Source organism: Leptonotus elevatus, chromosome 14 (assembly GCF_054856555.1).
Source record: "Leptonotus elevatus isolate MCC_2025b chromosome 14, RoL_Lele_1.0, whole genome shotgun sequence".
NCBI lineage: Eukaryota > Metazoa > Chordata > Actinopteri > Syngnathiformes > Syngnathidae > Leptonotus > Leptonotus elevatus.
In genome coordinates, this window is record NC_141252.1 from 2,263,729 (window position 1) to 2,280,335 (window position 16,607).

The window sequence follows — 16,607 nt, forward strand, 5'->3', positions numbered from 1 at the left end:
GCAAAACAAGTAGTGCTACGTATCGGTCAGATCTAGTTATGTAGCCAGAAAATGGCAGATGAGCTGACTCACAACATCCGTTCTTGTCAGTCATTAGCATTAGCGTTAGCCTAGCATTAGCTAAGCATTATGTGGTTAATTCAGCGCTACAACTTTATTTGGCTTTTGGGGGATCACAGGAGTGGCTGTCGAGGCAAGTGTGCGCCAGCGAGTCTGTGGAGCCGGTCATCTCCAGCTTGGTTTCGGTGCTCCTCAAGGGTTGCCAGGAATCGTCTCCGGAAGCTCGGCTCTTGTGTGGCGAGTGTCTCGGAGAGCTGGGCGCCGTGGACCCGGGACGCCTGGACCTGTCGCCATCGCACATCCACGGTGACCGCAACACCTTTGTGGTATGTTGTGGAATTTTTTATTTTTTTATTTGCACCCAACACCAGTTTTTCTGATCAACATGAATTTGGGTAGATGATTATGATGACAGTTCGCACAAAAAAAGTCTCATGCACTCGCGCTCGAAATTGAACAGGAAGTTGGCCATTTGGGTTCGAGGTGGCCATTTTGGCTGAATTTTAGTGCTCATACTTGATGATTACTTGGAGAGTTGGCTATAAAAAAACAATCAATCTGCGACGGCCCGTTAATCTCTCCTCGTATTTTAATGTTGCTTTTGTGTTCAATCAGCGCGGCGTGGATGACCCCAACTTTGCTTACGAACTGCTGACCGAACTGACCCGAGCTTTTCTGGCTTATGCCGACAACGTGCGAGCGCAGGACTCAGCTGCTTACGCCATCCAGGTATGTCCACCACACACAATCACACAAAAATACGTGTGACTGTTTCTGCGACAAGATTTAGTAAAGAAAATGACAACTTTTTGTTAACGAAATAAAATAAAAATGAGAAACTGCATCTTACGTTTATAAAACAAACTAAAGGTAGATATAATTATTGCAAAAATGTCCTTCGTTTTCGTCTTTGTCAATATACATGACCTTTCGGGGTTCATTTTAAATTCACATATTTCTGTATTGTAGATCTACGGAAGCATATTGAATTCACTTGGGGGAAAAAAATACTGTTTTTCTGAGTAATTATTTGGGGGACCTTTTGTTTTTGTTCTGTTGTTTCTGTTTTTCTGATTTTTTGTTTTGTTTTACTTAATTATTCAGTATATTCAGGAAAACAGGAGGAACAATTACTCAGGAAAACATGAAAAAAAAATATTCAGGAAAAACAGGGGGAAATTATAATTAAAAAAAACATGAAAAAAATCATATTCTGAAAAACAGAGCACAAGCTTCTATTTTTTGTTCTGTTTAAAAAAAAAAGTTCCTCTGTTTTTCTCAGTAATTTGGTCTCCTGTTTTTCTGAATAATTTTTGTTCTTGATTTTTGGAATGTTTTTTCATGACAAAAAAATATTCAGTAAAACAAAAAAATATTCAGAAAGAAAGAAAAAACACAAAAAAACAAAGCCCCCCCCCCAAAAAATGTGTCCGAAAAACAGGTGTTTTTTTCAAGTAAATGCATTACACTTCCGCATAGATCAAACAGTTGTTTGAGAATTGTAGTTTACATTATGACACTATACTTAGTGAGATATTTTTATTATTATTATTTTTGCACTTCACAAATACTCCATATATAAAAAAATATATATATAAAAAAATAAATGTGAATGTGCATTTGTGTGATTATGTTTGTTTGTTGTTTTGAATTCATGTGATGTGAATCTGTTTCCGAAGGAGCTGCTCGCCATCTTCGAGTGCCGCGAGGGTCGGCTGGATTCGCCCGGACGCCGACTGTGGAGGAGATTCCCGGAGCACATCCAGGAAATCCTGGAGCCTCACCTCAGCAGCAGGTACTACAGAATCACAATCATCTTTATTGCACAAGTATGTAAAAATGATTTGTATGACATGTTAGGTTCGTTGGTGTGAATGCTTGTTTGTCTACATGTGTCCTGTGATTGGCTGGCTCTTATCCAGGGTCAGCTAGGATAGGTTTCAGCTCACTTGTGATTCTAATGAGGATGGATGGATATCCAAAAATATATAAGAAAGAAATAACAGAATTATTAGCTAATAATTATGATGAAAATATACTCAAATATTGGCCCCTAGTAAACTGAGGAGCTCTTCTTTCCTTATCATGTGCATGTCTACGTTGCAGGTACAAGAGCAGCCAGAAGGAGGCCAACTGGTCCGAATTGAAGAAGCCCATCTACCTCAGCAACCGGGGCGGCAAGTTCTCCGACTGGGCTGCCACGTGGGCCGCCTATCTCATCAGCAAAGTGAGAAAGCTCGTTGATTTGCTAATCATCAGATGTTGATGGTCTGTGCGTCTTTTGTTGCCGTTAGTCAGTATAACGCAAAAAAAGAAAAGAAAAGATTTGCACTCTGCTAATTTATCGTTGGAGTTTATCATAGCTTTTAAATCCAGATGTAATAGAGCAGTGTTTCTTAACCTTGGAGGTACTGAAACCTGTCAATTTCCTATGTGAATTTACAGAACCCTTCTTTATTGAAAAATATAATAATTGTTGTTAAATTTAGCTAGATGTTGGGCCAGACTAGAATTGCTCAATTTGGCATTGCAAATCATCCAATTAGGACGCTGACTCGCATCACTCAACTCCATATTTATAGAGCGCTGTTTTTTTTAAGATGCAACCCAGCGGTGAGCAGGTACAATGAAAATAGCAAAGGCCCCAGAATTGAACCCTGTGGAGCACCATATGACAACTGTGTGGAAATTACTACAAAATGAGGCTAAATAAAATTCTGGTATATTGTATATGTAGTGTACTAGTAAAGATATGGAAATAATTCCATTAAAATTCAAGAAGGATGTCATACAATTATTACAATAGGGTTGTGCTAGACTGGTAATAATTTCGTAAAAAGCCCTAATTTTTATAAATATAAATTATAAAGAAATTAATTAATTAAAATTAGTGATGTTTTAGATTATTATTATTATTATATATGAGAAATATATTTAAAAAATTGTCACTGATTTTAATTTATTTTCCTCCATATTTTATAATAATGAAATAATAATAATTGGTTTATTTTTTTGCGGGGGGTGTCAGGTGCGACATAATTTGGCCAGCCGAGTTTTCACCTGCTGCAAGTTCATCATCAAATACGACTACAAGGTGACCATCTACCTGCTGCCTCATGTGCTGCTCTACATGCTGCTGGGCTGCACGCCGGCCGAACGGGAGGAGGTGAGTGGTCACCCTGCATAGCAAATAACAAACGTCTGATTTAATACAATTTCATTAATACACATATCATTAATATATGACTACTGAGGAGTTGTGACGTCTCCTGGTTTTATAGTGCCCCCAGGTGGCCAAGGTGCGCACACTAGAAGAAGCAGCATAATGACGATTGAATTGAATGAAGCGGGACAAAAATGATTTCATTTGTTACATTGTTTTGAAGGCAAAACTCTGCGTATTTACCTCCAGGTGACAAAGGAGATGCTGGCCGTGCTGACAGAGTGCGAAGAGCGCGTCCTGGAGACGGCCTCCAGCCGTTGGCAGCTCACCACTCAGACGATGTTCAGCATGCTGTCTCACCTCACCCAGCGGACCCGCCGCATCCTCTATGCCGAGCCCAGCGACAGCGGTACCGATTTCAAATTTTACATGCTAATAAATAAAGCAGGTGACAGAGTTGATATTGTGCATAAAAATGTTGATTTTTAATCATCTGTGGCTACTTAGTACTATGTAAATAATACATTAAAAAATTGTTTTGTTCAAATACAAATATCTTGAAATAAATTATAGATATTTTTTTTAAATGTAAATTTTAACAGATATTTTAATTAAAAAGCAAATTCTATATATATTTTAAAGTATATCAAAATATATAAATTCAAAGAAAAGCAAATAGTTGAAAGGTTTAAGAATATATAGTAACAAGTTTAAAAGGAACTCTTAGTTTAAAGTATTTTAAAGATATATAGAAAATCCTTCAAAGAAAATGAAGATTAAATACATATATTTAAAATATTAAAATATAACTTTTCAACCTTAATAAAGTATTTTCATAACTCTTCTGATGAAACCTCGACTTAAAACTAGTTGAATGGTACCTTTGCCATGGCCTGAGGGGGTCTGTATCATTTTTACTGGAATTAAGCAACTTTGAGGAGGATGGTAGGAACACTGCTACATAAAAACTACAAATGTGCTGACTGCTCTATGGCATACGTCACTTCCCCCTTTCCCCATTCGTTACAAAGATGGAATTAAATTTGAATGTCGACGCACGATTACTGCTTTCCTGGCAGGAGCTGCAAAACAACTGATAAGTTTTGTCTGAAGAGACAAAAAAGGAAAAGGGAAGCTACCCGGATAAAGGACAGTCAGGGATCAACATTGGCCCGGATTTCACTTGCTGGCGTAAGCTAAAAAATTACGCAATGCGCTTGTCCTCATGGGAAATGTGGTCTTCCTTCAGACATAACAATACCATAAAAATAAAAAAAACATAAATTTGAATATGTTTAATTGTTTAATATATTTTTAAATATATGAAAAATACATGAAATATATTTTTAGAATAAATTGCAAAAACCTCTAACAATCTTACATGTAGTATGATTGCAATTTATATTTTTGTTATTTTTATCCGTGTTAGTACCATATTTAATATTATTTAATTTTACTATGGCGGTATATATATATATATATATATTTTTTGTAGCAGAGAGTGGCGAGTACCAGTGTGTGGTGGCCTTCCTCAAGGGCATCCCGCAGGATGTGATGGCCAAGGCGTCGCTGCGCTCCAAGGCCTACACGCGCGCCCTAATGCACTTTGAAGCCTATATCCTGGAGGGCAAAGAAAACATCCAGGACCACCTCAGCTTCGTGCAGGTGAGACCGCCGCGGTAACTTTAAAGCAGAGTCCACCAGACACCAAATACTGAACCTGGCATCAGAATGAGCAACTTTAAAAATACGATAAAAAGCACTCGCAAGACAAAAGAAAAAAAAAATCAGCCAAGTGATTGCTCCTTTTGGGCTCGTGTCCCGCAATGAAAGTGAGCTAAAGTTTTAGCTTGAAGGGATGTACTCCTTTCCCGCCGCAGACTCTGTACGCCGCCATGCACGAGCCCGACGGCTTGAGGGGAGTAGACGCCCTGAGGCGGGTGGAGCCGTCGCTGCGGGAACAGATCCTGGAGCACGAGAGCATCGGCCTGCTGCAGGATGCCACCGCATGCTACGACCACGCCATACAACTGCAGTCCGACCAGGTAGCCAACCACTTCCGTATCCTTTTCTCTTCTATATGGCCACGTTTTTTTATTTGTTTGAATTCTGTGTCCCGCTGTGTAGATCGGCCACTATCACGGCGTCATGACGTCCCGGTTGGGCCTTGGCCAGCTGTCCACAGTCATCACGCAGGTTAATGGAGTGCTGGCAGACAAGTATGTACTTTACCTTAGGACAGAACATTCCAAAAATCCTTCCTGGCTTCAAAGGTTTCTGTAAATTGAGCTAAATGGTATCCTCGGGACAGCTGCACACAGTCTAGTGAGGCCATAATCATAAATCGTTAAATTACTTTTACTAGAGCACTATTATCTTCTAGGGATGTAATGCCGCTAAAAATAACATTATACGTACTTAAAAAAATTTTTTTTTTGTATTTTTTAAAAGTTATGTAGTATGTATTTAGTCCGTCAGGACCACGCTAGTTAATTTTCTCTCCCCTCTTGTGCTGCCCTGATATTCACATCAACTTTGACATACTGCGTTTAGGCAACAGTGGACCTCAGAACTTAACGCCTACAGAGTGGAGGCTGCCTGGAAGCTGGGCAAATGGGACCTGCTGGAGGACTATTTGAGTTCGGGTAATGAAATAAACCATTGTTCATTACAGTATTATGAATGTTTTCACTCATCATTATCCAAATGTTCCCTTTCCCGTAATGGAAAATGTACCCACAGACCTCCAGTCCAGCACGTGGGGAGTGCGACTGGGTCAGTTGCTGCTGGTGGCCAAGAAGCAAGATGGCGAAACCTTCTCCGAGAAACTGAAGTTGGTCCGGAAGGAGCAGATGGTCCCGTTGTCGGCCACCAGCTACGAATGCGGCTCATATCAGAGAGGATACGAGTACATCGTCAGGTCTGTTGGCTTTGTTTTTCTCCTTTTCTGGATAGTGAACCCGGAAAGTATTCACATTTTCCACATTTTATTATTTTACAGGCTTATTCCAAAAGCGATGATTTATATAAAATAAAAATTAAGAAATAACATTTATGTATATTGCTTCAGTTAGTGTTCACAGCAATTCTCTTTTTCCTCATTTTATATAATAGTCTTGTTAAACAATGAATTTAAATATTTTTTTCCTCACAAAACCTCCATAATAACAATTTTTAAAATAGATTTTTTTTTTTACTAAGAAATTTGCATATGGATTGAGAGAGTCTTGACAGCGCTTCACTTTTTCCAAATTGTATATTTTACAGTCAAATTCCAAATTGGATATTCAAAAAAAATCCTCAAATTTTTACATGCAGTAAAAATGCAAGCCGTTTTCTTTACTACTTGTAGCCCTTTGAGATCTTGCGATGTAAAGAGCATTATAAATAAAATGTCTTATTATTTATTATAATGACAATGATTTTTAATGATTGAAAAAGTTATTAAAGCAATTTAAAAAACTTCACGTGTACATAAAAGTGTATCTGGAAAGTACTGTATTCACATTTTCCAATTTATTTGTGTTGTCATTACTGTGTTTTCCCCACTTTTCTGTTAACTGTTTGTGTGGTATCAGGCTGCACATGCTGAGCGAGTTGGAGCACACGTTCACTGAGCTCCAGACTCGGGAGGGAGGCTCCTCCCCTGACCTCGGACAGCTCCCCTCTCATTGGTCGGATCGGCTGGAGATGACCCAGAAATCCTTTCGGGCCAAAGAGCCCATCCTGGCCCTCCGCCGTGCCCTGCTGAGCCTGCAGTCAAAGTAAAAACGCACAAACTGATAATACCTATAGTTGCTGTGTCATGATAATAAAAAAAAAAAACGTCCAGTAAAAGTGGTTACCTCATAGATGATTCTCGATGCTGTCATATGAACACAGTTGTGATAAATAGCAGGTGAAGCCTTTTCAAATTACCTGGATTTCTGCATGAATAATAAAAATAATAATGCCCCCAAATATTCCTACTTTATGTGTGCAAAATTTGTGCAATATAACCAATTTTTACGGTCTTTGCCATTTCCAGACCTACGAGCCAGAAGCTGGTGGGCGAGTGCTGGCTCCAGAGCTCCCGGGTGGCCAGGAAGGCCGGACATCACCAAACGGCCTTCAACGCGCTCCTGAACGCAGAGAACACGCACCTGGCCGAGCTGCTTACCGAGAAGGCCAAGTGGCTTTGGTCCAAGGTAGGATGTTAGCGTACGTTCCAGAACCACTCACAATAGTTGAATAGAGAAAGACCATACGTGACCCGGCATAGCAAAATGTACTATTTTTGGCATTGACAAAAAAAAAAAAAAGAGTCAACCTCATGATAATCGGTTGAGAAATGAGCAAGTTAGGACTTCATTTCAATCTTAATGCATTTCCTTTAGTGGGAAAGTAGCCCCTACCAATATGGCCGCCACGTAAGCACGGCGTTAACCAGGCTTCTGCAGTGCACTGCCGTATATCTGTGATTTTTACACATTACGCTACTCAAACGCATGGCAATAGGCCAATCAGAGGCCCGTATTTGGGGTCATGAACTTTAGCATTGCTGTTAAATAGAAATATTTGTAAAAATATGAAGTAATGTTTTAATACATTTTATAAATAGATACATGTATTTGTTTAATTTTGATAACTATTTTAAAGGTTTATTTTTCACATTTAAAGAGATACTTGACTCATTGAGCCATTTTCAGCAGTAATTAATTTGATAACTTCATTATTTTTTATGTACAATTAATACCTTTAAAAACACATTTCCCCACTTTCTGTCCACTGAAGATGACATCACCTGTGCTGAGGAAGTAGGTAACAACCACAACTAAGCCACGATTGGTCCTTACCTACTTCCTCAGCACAGGTGATGTCATCTTCAGTCAACAGCAAATGTTTTTAAAGATATTAATTGTACATGAAAAATAATGGAAGTTAGTTAGTTAATTCTGGACAAAATATTCACTTTTTACTACTGAAAATGGCTCAATGAGTCAAGTATCCCTTTAAATAAATTATAATGAACAAATACAACAAAACATTTGAAAAAACACTTCTTTTCTGCTTGTGTTTGCGCCGGGCGTTCAGGGCGACGTCCACCAGGCGCTGATGGTGCTGCAGAAGGGCGTGGCCCAGTGCTTCCCCGACGAGGAGCCCCCGTCGGACCCTCACGACCTGCAGACCAAAGGCCGAGCCATGCTGCTGGTGGGCCGCTTCATGGAGGAGACGGCCAACTTTGAGTCCAACGCCATCATGAAGACGTACAAGGTTGCCATTTACAGACGAGTACAGGCGCAAGCGTTTAGTGATGCTTTTTGTTTATTTGTGTTTATTTTTGTGAAGGATGTGACGAACCTTCTGCCCGAGTGGGAGGACGGCAACTTTTACCTGGCGAAGTACTACGACAAAGTCATGCCCATGGTGACCGACAACAAGATGGAGAAGCAAGGGAACCTCATCAGATACATTGTCACCTATTTCGGAAAGTAAGGAAAACGAGAGACGTCGTCCATTTATTCGTGTTATGTGATTGCACTGTGTACAATGTGACATCATGTGATCCATTGACTGCATTGTTTAATCCTTGACGAACAACTTTTTTTTTATTTTATCCAGAGCACTGCAGTATGGGAACCAGTACATCTACCAGGCTATGCCCCGTATGCTCTCCCTCTGGTTGGACTTTGGAGCCAAAGTGTGTGAGTGTGAGAAAGGTGCGTGGCCAATAGTTTCAGATACATGTGTGTGTTATTACCATTTGTATATTTCACAGAAGGGCCGGGCGATTAATCGATTTTTACCAATTGATAGACTTTATTTGCAAAGGGAAAACATTTTTTTGTGCCAGTCAGCCCGAGCGCGTCGTGTTTTTTCCGTATTTGCCTGTACTCAAGGCTTTCCTCTTTTGAAGCTGGGAGGGCCGACCGGCAGATGCGTCAGGAGCTGTCCAAGATCAACGCGATGATGAGCGAGCACTGTGCCAATCTGGCTCCCTACCAGTTCCTCACCGCCTTCTCGCAGCTCATCTCCCGCGTGTGCCACTCCAACGATGACGTCTTCACTGTCCTCATGACCATCGTGGCCAAAGTCTTCTTGGCGTACCCGCAGCAGGCCATGTGGCTCATGACGGCCGTGTCCAAGGTAAGTTTGAGTATAATAGATGGTTAGGAATGAGGGTATATTTATATGTAGTGTATATTTAAAAAAACGGTTTTTGCGCTCAGGCTAATGGTCTTTCTCAAATGGCAGTGTTGCTTCACCACCATCTAGTGGCTTCTTGGTGCTAAGCAGGGTTATAATACTTAAAAAATATTCATTATAGCTATGTTTTTTAATTTTGTTTTGACTTGATTTTAATGTTGTCTCCAATGTTAGCCTCAGTTTTACCTTCCAATGTTACTTCTAACAGTATACCTAAGAAAGACTAATGTTAACGACCGTTGTTGGCTTCAATGTTAGCAAAAAAAAAATGTTGCTTCAGCATTATTGTTTAATGTTAGATTCCAGTGTTGCGTCCATTGTTAGACTCAACTTCTGCTTCCAATGTTAACATTCACTCCCAGCCATTTTCACAGACGAAATCTCCTTCACTTCCGGCTGTTTTACTGGATTTTGACTGATTTTGCAAGGCCCACAGAATATTGTGTTCTATTGCTATAAAAACATGGACCAAAAGAAAGATTAGAGTCTCATCTTTCATCGGGGAAAAAAGAAGAAGCATATTTCTATCTGTTTCCGTTTTGCAACAATTAGCATGAGAAGATAGCTAAGTTTCATCATTATTCACAAACCTATTTAGAAATGTAAGTAATGAGCTTTTTTCAACATGGTCTCTGGTTAATCTCTTTTGCTCTGCTGCCACCTGCTGGCCGTCTCTGTAATAACTAGCATTTCTCCAACCGTTCTTTGCAGTTGAGAGGCTGCATCAAAGCCTTCTGTATGCTCTAGCATAAAAAAACATTAAAAACATATAAATAAGTCTTTGGGACACTTAAAACATTTAAAATGGAAATATATTTATAAGTTTCTCAAGCAAATTAGATCATTCTAACGGTATAGCTTAAAAAGAGTAACTTTACTGACTATTGTTAGCTTCAATGTTAGCTTAAGCATTATTGTTTAATGTTAGATTCCAATGATGCCTCCTGTGTTAGCCTCAATTTCTGCATCCTATGTCAGCTTCCAATGTTTTTTTCTGACGGCATAGTTTAAAAAGAGTAACTTTAGCAACCATTGTTAGCTTAAAAAGTTAGCTTCAGCATTATCGTCAAAAGTTAGATTCCATTATTTCCTCCAACGTTAGCGTTCTACATTAGATTCTAACGTTGCCGCTAACGTTAGCTTCATCATTAGCTTCCAAATTAAATGTTCAATATTTGCTTCTGAAGGTGTCTTTGAACGTTACCGCTAACTTTACAACGAAGGAAGAGCAACGTTAGCTTTCAACAGGAAGAACATAAACAATTTCCGCCAATATCATTTTAGTATGTCTGTGTATCATTTGTATTCTACTGCATGCTAATGATGATGCTCTTGCCCCCATCTCCCTTAGTCGTCCTATCCCACCCGAATGAACCGCTGCAATCAGATCCTGAAAAAAGCCATCAGCCTCAAGCAGTCCCTGGACAAGTTTGTCAGCGACGCCAACCGGCTCACAGACAAGCTGGTGGAGCTCTGCAACAAGCAGGTGAGTAATCATTTTCCCAGGAAATTACAATGGTACCTTGACTTAATACACGAGTGCCTCAAACTAATTTTAATGCGTGTACTCCCAAGTTGGCAATATTGACTGTTAAGTGCCACGTTGTCAGTGTGAGCAGTACTCATCATGAAATGAATCCATTTGATTTGTTTCCTCTTAGGTGAATAACGACAGCAGCAAGTTCAGCATGAGCGTCCACTTCAAGCATCTGAAGCGTCTGGTGGAGGAGCCCACCTTCAGCCAGATCCTCATCCCGCTGCAGTCCGTGCTCATCCCCACGCTGCCCTACACCGGCGGGGCCAACACCACCCACGACGCCTTCCCGGGACACTGGGTCTTCTTGGACGGCTTCGAAGACCAAGTAAGGTGTTGAAGAAAAGGCTGGATGATAATCTTTTAGTTTATTTGTCAGGCCGATTTGTTGTCTGTTTGTTCTTTAGTGGCTTCTGATCTGCTCGTCGACTAGTTACCGATAGTGGTCGCCATTGCTCAACTAACTGACAACTGCGACTACCACAATAATTCGAATCATTTGTCGCGTTCTTATATGAGAGTTATGTGAATAATGATGGAAGTTGAAATTGAAATGAATAGCACGTGTTTGCCTAGGTGGAGATCTTGGCCTCCTTGCAGAAGCCCAAGAAGATCAGTCTGAGGGGGTCAGACGGGCGCAGCTACACCATGATGTGCAAGCCCAAAGACGACCTGAGGAAGGACTGCAGGCTCATGGAGTTCAATTGCCTTATCAACAAGGTGCTAATAATTACGCGCCACACCTTGTAGAAAAAATGCTTTTCTTCTTATTGTGGCAAGAGCAGTTTAATACCAGGTGTCTACTAGTGGGTGTTTTATTGTGCATTTTTGTAACAACATTGAAGTTTTGTTTGTTTTGTTTTGTTTTGTTTTCCCTTCACTGGCAAGCTAGGGGTTGTGGAGGGCCAAAACTGCCAAAATAAATAAATAAAAGTGAAAATAAAAACGGATTTAAAAAAAAATATATATATTTTTTAATATATCCATAAATAAAAAAATAAAAGTAACAATAAATAGAAGGAAAAAAATGCCATAAAAATAATAATAAATAAATACAAAAATAAATATATAAATAGAATTAAATATAAATCAATAAATAAACATGCTCTGCTCTTACATTTATTTATTTCATGCTGCAGACGCTCTGTCACGACGAAATGTTATTCAAATGAGGGGGCGGGGCTTAAGCGTGTCTTGGGTTGGACTCCGCCGTTGAAAGCTGCCTTTCATTGGTCGAGTGAGCGGGTCGGCGAAATATTCTTAATTATTTTTACCTTTATTTATTTATGTATGGGTATATGTATATTTTGTTGTATTTATTTCCATTTACATATATATATATTTTATTATTTTTTTATATCCGTTTTTATTTTCACTTTTAATTTTTTTAAATTCATTTATTTATTTTTAGTTTTGGTCCTCCTCCATAAGAGTGTTAATTTACTCAGATAAATAATACGTGTATGCATAGTGCTTGCGCAAGGATGCGGAGTCACGGCGCCGGGAGCTGCACATCCGCACCTACGCCGTCATCCCTCTCAACGAGGAGTGCGGCATCATCGAGTGGGTCAACAACACGGCGGGGCTCCGGCACATCCTCACCAGGCTGTACAAGGAGAGAGGTACGCCACGCCACCATGTCAGCTTGACAGATGCCAGCCAGCACTGAGCCGTGGCGTCGGCATTCCTTTCAGGCATCTACTTGTCGGGCAAGGAGTTGAAGAAGATGATCCTGCCCAAGACCACCCCTTTGGAAGAGAGGCTCCGGATACACAGGGATGTGCTGTGCGTTCGACACCCTCCCGTCTTTTACCAGTGGTTCCTGCGCAACTTCACAGACCCCACGTCGTGGTACGATGCAAACGCTCAAGTGTATTCTTTCTGATTAAACGAGTTTAGACATTACATGTGCAGTAGCGGGTGTTCACGGTCCCGCTATTTCCCGCTATTATTTTTTTTCCGTTAAATTTTACAAGTGTTTTATTCTGCATCACGTTTATTGTGGGTGTAATTCCACAGTTGACCACTAGATGGTGGAACAGTATTTAGTTTGCCACAGTGCAAATTTTAAAGAAGAACAAAAACAGGAAGTTCTTTCAGTTGAGCCTAGTTTTTGCTAAAGATAATTGAGTCTTGCTTGAGGGGCTTGGATATATGACATTAAAATAGAATTATATTTCCAATTTCTATGAATTTTTGGGGGACTTTGCTCATAGAAAAATTACAATGATTGTATCAAAACAAGCATAGCTTTGTTTTCCCTTTAATTTTTTTTGTTTTGTTTTATTTAGTGGGGATATACTCCATTTTTTTGTGGAAAACGTATATTAGAAGTTTCTCAGTATTTTTGGGGGATTTGTTTGTGCCCCCAATGCATTTCACTGGGCGTCAATAATTCACAGATTTTCACTATTGCTCAGTTCCTATCCACTATTGTTAGCAAGAGTCCCCTATAATATATACTTTTTTTTAATATAAATTTTTTGGGGGGGTTATGTGAATAATAATAATAATAATAATAATAAAAATAAAAAATAAACTACATTCAGCGTGTTTTTTTGTTTTGTTTTGCGTCTGCAGGTACAGCAGTCGCTCCGCTTACTGCCGCTCCACAGCCGTCATGTCCGTGGTGGGCTACATCTTAGGCCTGGGAGACCGCCACGGCGAGAACATCCTCTTTGATTCCTTCACAGGGGAGTGTGTGCACGTGGACTTCAACTGCCTCTTTAATAAGGTTTGCCTGTTTGTGGCAACTCGACCGACCTTGCCTTCAACTTATTCTGTGGAACAAGCTCGGAAATTTTTCTTTTCTTTTTTTCCGGCCAACTGATTAATCTTATTGATATTTACGCTTGTCATGACAGTAACACCTATACTTTCTCTCGCATCTAGGGAGAGACGTTCGACGTCCCCGAGGTGGTCCCGTTCCGTCTGACCCAGAACATGGTGCACGCCATGGGGCCCATGGGCATCGAGGGTCTCTTCAGGCAGGCCTGCGAAGTCACGCTGAGGCTGATGAGGGACGAGAGGGAGCCACTCATGAGGTACCCGCAACGTCAAATTGATGCATTGTAGCATACGTAGGCTACAAGTGGCCCATATTAGCATGCGATGTGGCCCACCATTCAATAAATAAAAAAAATCTCAGGAACTTGTTAGGAAGAGGCCAAAAATATTTAACCCACAAATACTCATAAAACAATATAAATATCTCAATAAAAGCAATGTATCTTAAATCTTCCAGACTACTTTTATTTTTATCTGCACTGCTGCAAATTGAAGTTATTTTCATTGTTTCTGTAACAGTGGCAATAAAACTCTATTCTATATCTAAAAACTATTTTTAATAACTAAATATAAAAATAGTCTATAAATTGTTTTGAAATTATACATACAGTAAATTCTGGCCTATAAGCCGCACCTGACTGTAAGCCGCAGGTGTTTTAATGTTATCGCACCGGGTTCCCGCTACTTTCTTTTCCATAACGAGGGCAGCACTTAATTCCTCAAAGGTCTGCCAGAAGCAGTTTATTTTTAATTTTTTATTTTTTTAACGTTTTCCTTCCCAGTGTCCTGAAGACCTTCCTTCATGACCCCCTGGTGGAGTGGAGCAAACAAGGCAAAGGACTTTGCAGAATCCAGGCCAATGAAACCGGAGAAATCGTCAACGAAAAGGTATGCAGAACCTTTCCACATTCTCTAAACCAGCGCCCGACTGTTCATCGGCTGACTGATTTAATTGGCTGCTAAATAGATTGGCTGTTTTTTTTACAACATTACAACATAAGACAAAGATATTTGTTCTCTCTGTTCTATAGTTAAAATGATACAGTATTGTAAAATAGCAAAACGTTATAATGTAATTCATATCTTTATTTACCAAATAATAAGTTAAAAAAAAATTTTTTTTTAGAACCAGCAAATCAAAATTTTACCCTACCAAATATTGGAATCAGCATTGGCCTAATTATTTTTTATTTTTTATTTTTTATCATTATCTACTCATTACCTACTCTTAACTCATCTGCTTCATCCGCCAGGCCAAAACACACGTGTGCGACATCGAGCAGCGTCTCCAGGGTGTGATCAAGAGCCGCAACAAAGTTCTTGGACTTCCTCTGTCCATCGAGGGCCACGTGCACTACCTGATTCAGGAGGCCACGGACGACAAGCTGCTGTGTCTTATGTATGTGGGCTGGGGCCCCTACCTGTAAAGTGCACTTCTACTTATACTTGCGTTCATGTTCACAAGCCTCAGTTAGCGAGGTAGCGTTAGTTCCTGTTTTCTGGAAACTGACATTTATGTACATGTTCTTTTTTCTCGGCGCCACTATGTGAGTTTGTCGGGTCACTTTAAGTTCACTGGCACTGGGCCGACCGGGCCAGTATGAATTTCAGAAATAAATGCGATGAAATCGACACGTTCTTGCTTTTTTTAAAAAATATGAAATATTAACATTTTCGTTGTATTCACTTCAATTGATCAATCATCATTGATCTTTTTACTATCCTGCGCATCAGGGTAAATCCTTCCATAAGGAATGGCTTGAAAAATATATTTTTTATTTAATTAATGCAATTATAATGTATGAGCAACTTATTTAGGAAAATAAATGTACTTTATCTAAAATTGTTCCAAATCAATGATCAAATAACTGAATGTGAAATACTTGATATAAAATAAAATAAAAACATTGTAATTAATGCTGGAGCGGCCGCAATGAAGAATGTGGCGTCCCATATGTGGCCCGCGGGCCAGGCTGTTCTAATCCCTTAACCCTCCTTAAGGGAGTCACACAATCACCTGCCACCTTTCTTTAATCCCTCTCCAAGCTGTAGCAGGATTTTGCCACAGAAGATACGACAGAATTTTTCGTTTTGTTTTGTTTTTTATTTGGAGCCAGTCATGACTTTTCAAACTCAGAAAGTGACTGTGTTTTTTATTGTTACTTTTTTACTTTTTGTGAACTCTTGGCTCCTGCTGGAGCTCTATTTTTGACGTAAAGCCACGGAAATAACGCAGACCAAATGATGGAAGACTTTTATTTTCTCTAAAGGCTGCAAATGGGATTTCTTTTTTTTTTACTGCTCAATATTACAAAGCGAGACAAATTTAATCTATCAAGATCCAAGTTATAAATATATGTTTTATGATTTAACCATGCAAAGGGGTTCTGTTGCAACCTTTTATTTTCCAGATGCCATTTTACCCCGATAACATCTATTTGCTGTTGCTATTTATTTGTGTAAGTGCTTTGGCCATTTAATGGGAGCACTACATACAATAGAAGTGAATTTCAATGAAAATTAGATCTTAAGGACAAATAATTGCACTCTGGAAATGTAAGGCTGGGCAATATGGCCTTAAAATAAAATTCATATTTTAACCCCCCAACAAAAATCCTATTTTTGATTTATTTTAAGAGATGTCCTCCCCTTTTGGTTAGAAAATAAAAAACAAATGACATTATTCAAAATAACTTTCATGTAATAAGCCCCACGTCAACAACCTAGCTCTATATTATTATCTGAAGCTAATGCTGGTTAACACTGCAGCTTTGCTTACCTTTTTTAGTTTGACCGCTGCGCCAAAGTGGTTCTTTTGTTTAGAAAATGTCTTCATCATGTCGTTGGCTAAGAAACATAGCGTGTGTTTTTTTTTTT

At 39.5% G+C, this 16,607-nt stretch overlaps 1 protein-coding gene across 5 annotated transcripts in view; it reads left to right on the plus strand.

The window, feature by feature from the left end:
* Positions 1–15,362, plus strand: part of atr (ATR checkpoint kinase) — a 30,488-nt gene extending 15,126 nt beyond the window's left edge. For 3 of the 5 annotated variants that reach the window (XM_086095295.1, XM_086095299.1, XM_086095298.1), the window contains exons 23-48: positions 180–386; positions 676–789; positions 1,740–1,855; positions 2,167–2,287; positions 3,089–3,226; positions 3,473–3,632; positions 4,719–4,888; positions 5,104–5,268; positions 5,351–5,442; positions 5,777–5,868; positions 5,966–6,143; positions 6,802–6,987; positions 7,251–7,410; positions 8,297–8,476; positions 8,552–8,694; positions 8,825–8,922; positions 9,120–9,349; positions 10,761–10,895; positions 11,071–11,271; positions 11,520–11,663; positions 12,415–12,565; positions 12,638–12,794; positions 13,524–13,677; positions 13,836–13,987; positions 14,513–14,618; positions 14,984–15,362. In XM_086095295.1, the coding sequence (XP_085951421.1) occupies positions 180–386; positions 676–789; positions 1,740–1,855; positions 2,167–2,287; positions 3,089–3,226; positions 3,473–3,632; positions 4,719–4,888; positions 5,104–5,268; positions 5,351–5,442; positions 5,777–5,868; positions 5,966–6,143; positions 6,802–6,987; positions 7,251–7,410; positions 8,297–8,476; positions 8,552–8,694; positions 8,825–8,922; positions 9,120–9,349; positions 10,761–10,895; positions 11,071–11,271; positions 11,520–11,663; positions 12,415–12,565; positions 12,638–12,794; positions 13,524–13,677; positions 13,836–13,987; positions 14,513–14,618; positions 14,984–15,157 (3,924 nt within the window). In that variant the 3' untranslated portion in view covers positions 15,158–15,362. The remainder of the gene's footprint in view (positions 1–179; positions 387–675; positions 790–1,739; positions 1,856–2,166; positions 2,288–3,088; positions 3,227–3,472; positions 3,633–4,718; positions 4,889–5,103; positions 5,269–5,350; positions 5,443–5,776; positions 5,869–5,965; positions 6,144–6,801; positions 6,988–7,250; positions 7,411–8,296; positions 8,477–8,551; positions 8,695–8,824; positions 8,923–9,119; positions 9,350–10,760; positions 10,896–11,070; positions 11,272–11,519; positions 11,664–12,414; positions 12,566–12,637; positions 12,795–13,523; positions 13,678–13,835; positions 13,988–14,512; positions 14,619–14,983) is intronic. The other 2 variants (XM_086095297.1, XM_086095300.1) reach the window with 1 other exon arrangement.
* The last annotated feature ends 1,245 nt before the right edge of the window (positions 15,363–16,607 follow it).